Genomic DNA, 11,287 nt, shown 5'->3' on the forward strand with positions numbered 1-11,287 from the left:
AGAGAGAGAGAGAGAGAGAGAGATGCATCAAAGTAGGGGTTCTCAATCTTTTTCAGGCCATGACCCCCCAAAATAACCATATTGGGGACCCCCATTTTGCGTGTGCGGCTTTCATCATCAATTTAAAAATAAAGATGATCGGATCATCTGTGAAGCATTTTCATATACGCTGCTGTCTCGTTAAAACCAGCTGCGGGTGAATATTATCCAACACATCACCACGGTTAACGCTACGTTCATGTTTACTGCATTACATTTGTAACAACAGCATAATATTGGGTTGTGCAGGTGAGATTTCGAAAAATCTTCAGTGAATGCTTTTAGGGACTATGCCTAGGCCTACATAGAATGTGGAGGGAGAAGGGTACCAGCTGCACTTGTACCCCTTATTAACTGTAATATGCTCATTCCATGCAGCTCGGCAGAATGCGTGTGCGGCTTTAGTTTGATGAACATTGAACCTCATAATAACATCACCACTACATACAGAACGTGTGTCGGCTCTGATGTTTATTAGACATATGGACCTCCGCTCAGGTCCTGGAATCCAGAGCCTTATGTCAAGACTTGGCTGCGAGCACATCGCACGGCAGAAAGCACAAAAACCAAAGTGGCACAGCCTGTCATGTCAGATAACCCCGACCCACTTTGGCAGTTTTTATAAGACAGGGGTTATTGGCGTCTTTTTGGTTTGTTTTATTTTATTTCCTCGTTTATACTTATTTCCTCCTCAATATTGTTTAAGAATTAATGTGCTATCCATGACATGCTGTCACCAGTTTACCAGTTCACTGTCTGTTATTTAATGATGATCGAATATTGGCTAAATGTTTACAATTTCTTCTGTCCAAACAATGAAAAGCACTAAGAAAAGGCAAGTGAGTCTCTCTTTAATTAAGCATGATGAGCCATGTGTTTTCCACAAAACAATTGAATATCATTGAATATAATTGCACCCTTGTCATACTACTATGTTATTAGCTTTCAGTAGGCCACCACAGGCACAGACAGTGCGTTTTAGCGCAGCGCGGCCTGGCGCAGCGCGGCGGAGTGGTTGCGTGCGGGGGGTCGGGGGCTTTCGTGGGAGGGGGGGACGGGTGGATCAGAGCTTAACCCTAAAACCGAAATAAAGTAACAAAAAAAAAACTCCAATCCGCTCAAGAACCTTGCTCCCCCACTTCCAAAATTAGCACTAGCCTACAACACTGGCCCAGTCTCTTGCCAAACCGGTTATGTTAATGATTATTCCAAATAAGCCAAGTGAGGAACTCTGCTATCAGGTTCCCCCTCCCCCCTACAGTACCTCTGTAGGCCTATCTCTTCTATCAAAGTATTTGTTCAGATACAAATTCAGAGCGGCCAATTTTGATATTTTTAATGCGCCTACATGAAGTTAGAGGGATGGGCAGAAATGGTGTAGGCCAGTGGTTTTCAACCTTATTCCCATCAAGGACCCCCAAATTGACACATATTAGCCCAGGGACCCCCATTTGAAAAGATATGCCAGGGACTCAACCATTTAGATTTCTTGGGCGTCCCAATCTACACTGTATCATCATCATCATCAGTGTTCATTTAACTCTGAGAGTGTACAAATGGAACCAAATGGACCCTGACGGGTCCATTTGGTTCCATTTGTACATTAAGAGTTACAGACACATAAGGGTCAATTTGGTTGCTAACTATTAATTTGGCTGGGGACCCCCTGGAACCCCCTCAAGGACCACTGGTGGTCCCCGGACCACTGGTTGAAAACCTCTGGTGTAGGCTATTTTCAACTGTTAATGGGTTTTTCTTTCTTCACAAATTAATTCTACTTTGTTGTACAACAGTGTCCCATAAAAGTAGCGAAAATAGCCGATCTACAAGCTCACAAAGTGTTGCATCATGATTTGAATTCCGACTGAAAACGCCACCCTTGCGTCTCCGTGTGTACAACCAAATACGCATCTTTCCTGCACCGATGACGCTTGGGGCTTTTACAGCGCTGCTCCTACACTACCACCGTCAGCAACAAGTGGACATGGAGTAAATGTACTTAGTTACTTTCCGCTTAGTTACTTTCACGTGCATATAAATGAGCCACGCGGTCTTATAAGAATGAAAACAAACGCCTTGCTGTTGGCCATGGATCACATGACGGTCGTCTGTTACGGTCATGGATGAACTCAAAATGTTACTTGAGTTCAATCAAAGTAAAAGTGCAAAAGTATTGGCAAATAAATGTTTGATAATAGCTGATCACAATGCGTCGCAATGCATTGTGAGCTTGTAGATCGGCCATTTTCAAATAGACTATATGAAATAGGGCAAATAATGTATGTTTTATAATGTCATGATTTATATCTGCAAAGTAACTAGTAACTAAAGCGTTCAAATAATGGTAGTGGAGTAAAAGTACAATATTTTCCTCTGAGATGTAGTGGAGTAGAAGTAAAAGTAAAAATAGCAGGTCAGCATGCTTATAGCGTGAGATTCGAACCCGGGTCGTAAAATCGCCGGACATCAGTTTTAACCGCTACACTAACTGGACTATTTCATTTATAGAGGAAAGAGGTAGAATCCTACTATACAGAAATTGATGCGAGAAAAAAACAACATATAAGACGTCTGTCTGTCTGTCTGTCTCTCCACGGACTTTTGAGACAGACAGACAGACAGACAGACAGACAGACAGAAACCAATGTGTGTCTGAACATTTCTAAAATGACAGAGATGCGTTCCTGACTGCCCGACGCTGAACAGAAAACCCAATTTAAACGCTCTAAGCACACGTAATTATTGCTAGTTATTATTATTATTATTAATAATAATATAAGACATCTATCTGTCTGTCTGTCTGTCTGTCTGTCTGTCTGTCTGTCTGTCACAAAAAAAGTGACTCCAAAGCGGCACCTTGTGGTAGTATTTGGAACTTAAATTTACTGCAAAGCGGGTGAGGCAAATGAGTGAAGTGATACTCTTATGAAAAGCGACAAAGTCAATGGTCACCCACTGTACATCTGGCAATCTGGCTGAACACAGCTACCATTTATATTCATATAAACATGGCATGTATGTGTATGTATATTTCATTATGTTTCTCACATGAGCCTCGTTAAGCCCCCGCTCTTCTGTTCCAACCACATTCTGCCTTCCAGACTCACCTTCATCTTTCATCATTCTCTCCATCCCTCTTTCCGTCCATCCACCCAATCATCCATCCATCCATCCATCCTCTCGTGGGTCATTGAAGGTTACACCGTTCTTCTGCCTGCCTTCACCAAACACTGTCAAAGCTTGACCTTTACACACACACACACACACACACACACACACACACACACACACACACACACACACACACACACACACTAGAGGACACAGTGACCGGCTTGTTGTAAGTCCTTCAGGCAGCTGCATACACAACGGTGAATACATGAATACAAATCATACTCCAGGGACCCGTAACACACACACACACACACACACACACACACACACACACACACACACACATACACACACACACACACACACACACACACACACACACACACACACACACACACACACACACACACACACACACACACACACACACACACACACACACACACACACACACACACAGGTACGCATACATGCACACTCTCACGATTCCACGGCAAAAACAGCTGTATCTGGAGTATCACTGATCTCTGTATTGACTTCTTACTGATTTAAAAAAAAACTATAATGCCAGACAGAGTTTTCTGTAACAGTTCATCTTGGCACACACGCACACACGCGCACGCGCACACACACGCACACGCGCACGCGCACGCGCACGCGCACGCGCACTCACACTCACACTCACACATATGCACCCCTCCATAGTTTCCTGGCTCTCTTTCTTTCTCACACACAATCTCATGCATCATCTTGTCTCTGACATTCTGTGTGTGTGTGTGTGTGTGTGTGTGTGTGTGTGTGTGTGTGTGTGTGTGTGTGTGTGTGTGTGTGTGTGTGTGTGTGTGTGTGTGTGTGTGTGTGTGTGTGTGTGTGTGTGTGTGTGTGTGTGTGTGTGTGCGTGCGTGCGTTGTTAGCTTGTAGGTCTCTTCTAAATGCAGTGTAAGTTTAGTTAAATTAATGAAACTCTAAATTAGAAAGCAGCAGCTGCAGCAGCGTTCATATTTCAGCGGCGGTGCAGTGTCACTGCTGAATGCAAATGGCCTGGGTCACATATGTGACTAAAATATTAGTTTATATCGTTGCTGTCGGGTAGAAACCATAATATTATTCTAACTTTTTGTGTTTTTTCGTAAATCAACGCCCTGCTACAACGTCACACAGAAGCATGTTCCACTTGGTTTAGTTTTGTAAAGTGACTTTTAGTTCTCAGAAAAGCGCTATATAAATCCCAGGTATTATTATTATTATTATTATAAGCATCAAAAGTAACAGACCTGCGTTTCGAGCTTGTAGATCTGCTACTTTTGATACTTTTTTATCTAAATCCTGAAAAGTAACAGTTTTGGACATTTCCACCCCGACAGAGACGATATAGAAATTATTTAAATATTTTTCTTCGTTTTTTGTTAAAAAGTGAAATAATCAATGTTATATGTAGTTGCTGTCCGGCAGGAACCAATGAGTGTGTGTTGGTAAAAAAAAATATTGAACCAATGAAAAGTATTAAAAAGTGCTTCTGACAAAACCAGCTAACTGCATTGGATCCTCAAATTGTATGCTAAACCAGCTAACTCCAGCAAAGGGGGCTGGTTTTGCTGACTCCAGGCTCCACCCCCTTTTGACCTCCAACCTCATTGTGAGCTTTGAGGTTCATTCAGCTGTTCTTATCAATTATGAACTAAACCTCCTAACTCCATTTCTTTTTTTCTTTTTTTTCATTTCCTGAAAAATGAACATTTTGGAGTTAGCCGGTTCCTGCCGGTCAGTAGAGATATATTTTTTAGTACGGTACACTCATTTGTTTTTTTTGTTTGTTTTTCATTAGAACCTGTCAACACCAAAAAGCAAAAAAAGATTTTAACCCATTAAGACCTGGAACCGTGTCACTTTTAGATTTGAGCCGAAAAGCATTATTTTACACTTTGGGCTATTCAAAAATAGCAGATATGCAAGCTCATAGCGCGGCACCGAGTGCCGCGCTACGAGCTTGTAGATCTGCTATTTTTGAAAATCGTTAAAATGTGTGCAAATCTTTGAATATATATATTTTTAAAGCGAACATTTTTAACTCAAATATTTGCTTCTGGGGGGTCCCTGGAACAACATATTTTGATGGGGGTCCGCGGCCAAATACATATAATTTTGGGGGTCCTTGACATGAAAAAGATTGAGCACCACTGATATAGAAACATACGTTTTTCAGAATACTGTTGGGATTTAGGAGACATGTAGAATCGGCTTCAGGTCTCAATGGGTTAAATTCCAGACCAATAGAGTGTGTAGTTCAATAGCCCTGCATGGCGTAGATGTTTGACGGATGGACAGTGAATATGGATTATCTGCCATTATAGTGTCACACTGTCATTCCTTCCTCTGCAGGCTGTCACTTCCCGACCTTAAGGGAAAGAATGTGAGAAAGCATAGGAGAGAGAGAGAGAGGGATGAATGATAGGAGAGAGGGATGAATGATAGGAGGAGAGGAGAGAGGGATGAGTTGAGAAAGAGATGAAGTTAATGATCGCCGTCCACAGTTGACGGATGTGTCGCAAACAACCTCTCGGCGCAGCATGATAACAGTACACTTTATGTCCTGTTCTCTCTCTCTCTCTCTCTCTCACTCTCTCTCTCTCTCTCCTCTCTCTCTCTCGCAAAGTGTCCCTGAGCAAGACACTTAACCCCTAACTGCTCCCCCCTCTGCGCTTCTCTGTAGGCAGCACAGTTTCCCAACGGGATATGTATATAAATATAGAATGAATAGACTTTATTTGCCATGTGCAAGAATGCATAGAAAATCTTGGAGCTCAGCTCCCAGGGACAGCATTTAAAAAAGACGCTGCTACTTATGGGAGTTAGGCTACTCTGGTGCCTACCTCCCATAAGTACACACAGAAACTCTCTTACAAACAGGAGGCATGTTCACAATCTAATTGTAACCATTTAATGACTATAAAACGGCTTTCTGATAGAATACAAACCTTCTTCAACATTCGAACTGTGTTAATATGAAAAAAAAAAAAAAAACACAAAAAAAAAAACCTAATTTAATTCGCGATTTTCTAGTCTTTCTCAAACTGGCGACATGGGGAAGGTTTCACCAGTAGCGGACACATAGGCTATATCCTACCATACTCTTTAAAAAAGACAAATAAATAAGTTCTTCATAGTCGTACTAAAAACCAGTGCAATAACTGTGCAGTTCCGTTCATCTATCATGATTCAGTTCATCTGTCATGATTCAGTTCATTTGTCATGATTCAGTTCATCTGTCATGATTCAGTTCATTATGTCATGATTTAGTTCATCTGTCATGATTCAGTTCATATGTCATGATTCAGTTCATCTGTTATGATTCAGTTCATATGTCATGATTCAGTTCATCTGTCATGATTCAGTTCATTATGTCATGATTTAGTTCATCTGTCATGATTCAGTTCATTATGTCATGATTTAGTTCATCTGTCATGATTCAGTTCATTATGTCATGATTCAGTTCATTATGTCATGATTTAGTTCATCTGTCATGATTCAGTTCATATGTCATGATTCAGTTCATCTGTTATGATTCAGTTCATATGTCATGATTCAGTTCATTATGTCATGATTTAGTTCATCTGTCATGATTCAGTTCATCTGTCATGATTCAGTTCATTATGTCATGATTTAGTTCATCTGTCATGATTCAGTTCATATGTCATGATTCAGTTCATCTGTCATGATTCAGTTCATTATGTCATGATTTAGTTCATCTGTCATGATTCAGTTCATTATGTCATGATTTAGTTCATCTGTCATGATTCAGTTCATATGTCATGATTCAGTTCATCTGTCATGATTCAGTTCATTATGTCATGATTCAGTTCATCTGTCATGATTCAGTTCATTATGTCATGATTCAGTTCATCTGTCATGATTCAGTTCATTATGTCATGATTTAGTTCATCTGTCATGATTCAGTTCATCTGTCATGATTCAGTTCATTATGTCATGATTCAGTTCATATGTCATGATTTAGTTCATCTGTCATGATTCAGTTCATCTGTCATGATTCAGTTCATTATGTCATGATTCAGTTCATTATGTCATGATTCAGTTCATATGTCATGATTTAGTTCATCTGTCATGATTCAGTTCATTATGTCATGATTCAGTTCATTATGTCATGATTCAGTTCATCTGTCATGATTCAGTTCATCTGTCATGATTCAGTTCATCTGTCATGATTCAGTTCATATGTCATGATTTAGTTCATCTGTCATGATTCAGTTCATCTGTCATGATTCAGTTCATCTGTCATGATTCAGTTCATATGTCATGATTTAGTTCATCTGTCATGATTCAGTTCATCTGTCATGATTCAGTTCATATGTCATGATTTAGTTCATCTGTCATGATTCAGTTCATCTGTCATGATTCAGTTCATCTGTCATGATTCAGTTCATCTGTCATGATTCAGTTCATCTGTCATGATTCAGTTCATTATGTCTTGATTCAGTTCATTATGTCATGATTCAGTTCATATGTCATGATTTAGTTCATCTGTCATGATTCAGTTCATTATGTCATGATTCAGTTCATTATGTCATGATTCAGTTCATTATGTCATGATTTAGTTCATCTGTCATGATTTAGTTCATCTGTCATGATTCAGTTCATATGTCATGATTTAGTTCATCTGTCATGATTCAGTTCATCTGTCATGATTCAGTTCATCTGTCATGATTCAGTTCATTATGTCATGATTTAGTTCATCTGTCATGATTCAGTTCATCTGTCATGATTCAGTTCATCTGTCATGATTCAGTTCATCTGTCATGATTCAGTTCATCTGTCATGATTCAGTTCATTATGTCATGATTTAGTTCATCTGTCATGATTCAGTTCATCTGTCATGATTCAGTTCATTATGTCATGATTCAGTTCATTATGTCATGATTCAGTTCATTATGTCATGATTCAGTTCATCTGTCATGATTCAGTTCATTATGTCATGATTCAGTTCATATGTCATGATTTAGTTCATCTGTCATGATTCAGTTCATTATGTCATGATTCAGTTCATATGTCATGATTTAGTTCATCTGTCATGATTCAGTTCATTATGTCATGATTCAGTTCATTATGTCATGATTTAGTTCATCTGTCATGATTCAGTTCATCTGTCATGATTCAGTTCATCTGTCATGATTCAGTTCATTATGTCATGATTCAGTTCATTATGTCATGATTTAGTTCATCTGTCATGATTCAGTTCATCTGTCATGATTCAGTTCATCTGTCATGATTCAGTTCATTATGTCATGATTTAGTTCATCTGTCATGATTCAGTTCATATGTCATGATTCAGTTCATATGTCATGATTCAGTTCATTATGTCATGATTCAGTTCATCTGTCATGATTCAGTTCATATGTCATGATTCAGTTCATTATGTCATGATTCAGTTCATTATGTCATGATTTAGTTCATCTGTCATGATTCAGTTCATATGTCATGATTCAGTTCATATGTCATGATTCAGTTCATTATGTCATGATTCAGTTCATATGTCATGATTCAGTTCATCTGTCATGATTCAGTTCATTATGTCATGATTCAGTTCATCTGTCATGATTCAGTTCATTATGTCATGATTCAGTTCATATGTCATGATTCAGTTCATCTGTCATGATTCAGTTCATTATGTCATGATTCAGTTCATCTGTCATGATTCAGTTCATCTGTCATGATTCAGTTCATCTGTCATGATTCAGTTCATCTGTCATGATTCAGTTCATCTGTCATGATTCAGTTCATATGTCATGATTTAGTTCATCTGTCATGATTTAGTTCATCTGTCATGATTCAGTTCATTATGTCATGATTCAGTTCATCTGTCATGATTCAGTTCATCTGTCATGATTCAGTTCATTATGTCATGATTTAGTTCATCTGTCATGATTCAGTTCATCTGTCATGATTCAGTTCATTATGTCATGATTCAGTTCATCTGTCATGATTCAGTTCATTATGTCATGATTTAGTTCATTATGTCATGATTTAGTTCATTATGTCATGATTCAGTTCATCTGTCATGATTCAGTTCATTATGTCATGATTCAGTTCATTATGTCATGATTTAGTTCATTATGTCATGATTCAGTTCATCTGTCATGATTCAGTTCATTATGTCATGATTCAGTTCATTATGTCATGATTCAGTTCATTATGTCATGATTCAGTTCATATGTCATGATTTAGTTCATCTGTCATGATTCAGTTCATTATGTCATGATTCAGTTCATATGTCATGATTTAGTTCATCTGTCATGATTTAGTTCATCTGTCATGATTCAGTTCATTATGTCATGATTCAGTTCATCTGTCATGATTCAGTTCATTATGTCATGATTCAGTTCATATGTCATGATTTAGTTCATCTGTCATGATTCAGTTCATCTGTCATGATTCAGTTCATATGTCATGATTTAGTTCATCTGTCATGATTCAGTTCATATGTCATGATTCAGTTCATCTGTCATGATTCAGTTCATTATGTCATGATTCAGTTCATCTGTCATGATTCAGTTCATTATGTCATGATTCAGTTCATCTGTCATGATTCAGTTCATTATGTCATGATTCAGTTCATCTGTCATGATTAAGTTCACCTATTTCCTATAGGTATGCGAGAGATGTAATGTGTAATATTAGCTACCGTCCTTAATGTCTTCGGCTACTAATTGCACAGTGGCCGGAAAACAAACTTAGAAAATCGTGTCCTGTAGGTGGAAAAAGTGTTACATTGCAACTTTGAGGGAAGACTATCTCAAACTATAAAAATTGTGCATTTTCTCTAAGAAACAGTTATCAAACTTTTAAAAGTTGACGGCAGTATTTCGATGTTTTGCATTCACTTGGTATAAAAACCTTTGCGATGAGTAGCAGCAATTTATTCAAATGTAATTATATTAAAGTCAGTTCAGTTCTGGTTATGTGAACAGTATTTCTATGTGCCGAGGTCATTTGGTTGTAAACAGTGTAGCGATACGCACAATGATTTGTAATCCTTAAGGTGGTTGTATTCCATTCTCTCTGCAGTTTCTATTACTTGTTGAAGCGAATTTCCTCTCAGCTTGGGTAGTGTTTCCAAACCACACCGTGATACAGCTGGAGAGGATGCTTTAGACTGAGTCCTCTGTAGACCATAGACTGAGTCCTCTGTAGACCATAGACTGAGTCCTCTGTAGACCAGAGACTGAGTCCTCTGTAGACCAGAGTGAGAGACTGAGGACTGAGTCCTCTGTAGGCCAGAGACTGAGTCCTCTGTAGGACAGAGACTGAGTCCTCTGTAGGCCAGAGACTGAGTCGTCTGTAGACCAGAGACTGAGTCCTCCGTAGGCCAGAGACTGAGTCCTCTGTAGACCAGAGACTTAGTCCTCTGTAGACCAGAGACTTAGTCCTCTGTAGACCAGAGTGAGAGACTGAGGACTGAGTCCGGCCTTCTTCAGCATCTTAATGAAGCACAACCGTACTGCTATACTTCTCCGTACTCTCTCTGGCATCTCTTGTATATTTACCGTCTACTGTTTTTCTCTCTCTTTCCGTCTCTCTGATCTCTTTGTGCTTTTTGTTGTATTTTATTTATTTTCTAAAATGTGTCTTTTTGCTGCTTGGAATCTAAATGATATCTCTACTGTCTTACTTCCTCCTCTCTCTGTCTCTCTCTATCTCTGTCTGTCTGTCTGTCTGTCTGTCTGTCTGTCTGTCTGTCTGTCTGTCTGTCTGTCTGTCTGTCTGTCTGTCTGTCTGTCTGTCTGTCTGTCTGTCTGTCTGTCTGTCTGTCTCTCTCTCTCTCTCTCTCTCTCTCTCTCTCTCTCTCTCTCTCTCTCTCTCGCTCTCTCTCTCTCTCTCTCTCTCCCCATCACACCCACCTCAATGTGTTTGGCTGACGGACAGTTGGCAAGAAAAACCGGGGATCAACAGGTAATACCCCCATTTTCATTTTACACTGCTCTCTCTCACTGCTCTCTCACATATACACACACACACACACACACACACACACACACACACACACACACACACACACACACACACACACACACACACACACACACACACACACACACACACACACACACACACACACACACAC

General features: G+C 39.3%; 1 protein-coding gene across 2 annotated transcripts in view; it reads left to right on the forward strand.

The window, feature by feature from the left end:
- sdk1b (sidekick cell adhesion molecule 1b) overlaps positions 1-11,287 on the forward strand; it is a 446,717-nt gene that overhangs the window by 255,307 nt on the left and 180,123 nt on the right. Inside the window, exon 6 of one of the 2 annotated variants that reach the window (XM_084044504.1) lies at positions 11,089-11,115. The exons of the other annotated variant lie outside the window; for it this stretch is intronic. Coding sequence (XP_083900630.1) covers positions 11,089-11,115 — 27 coding nt within the window. The remainder of the gene's footprint in view (positions 1-11,088; positions 11,116-11,287) is intronic. 2 annotated transcript variants of the gene reach the window in all.

This window comes from Gymnoscopelus microlampas, assembly GCF_963454915.1.
Source record: "Gymnoscopelus microlampas genome assembly, chromosome: 2".
Taxonomy (NCBI): Eukaryota; Metazoa; Chordata; class Actinopteri; order Myctophiformes; family Myctophidae; genus Gymnoscopelus; species Gymnoscopelus microlampas.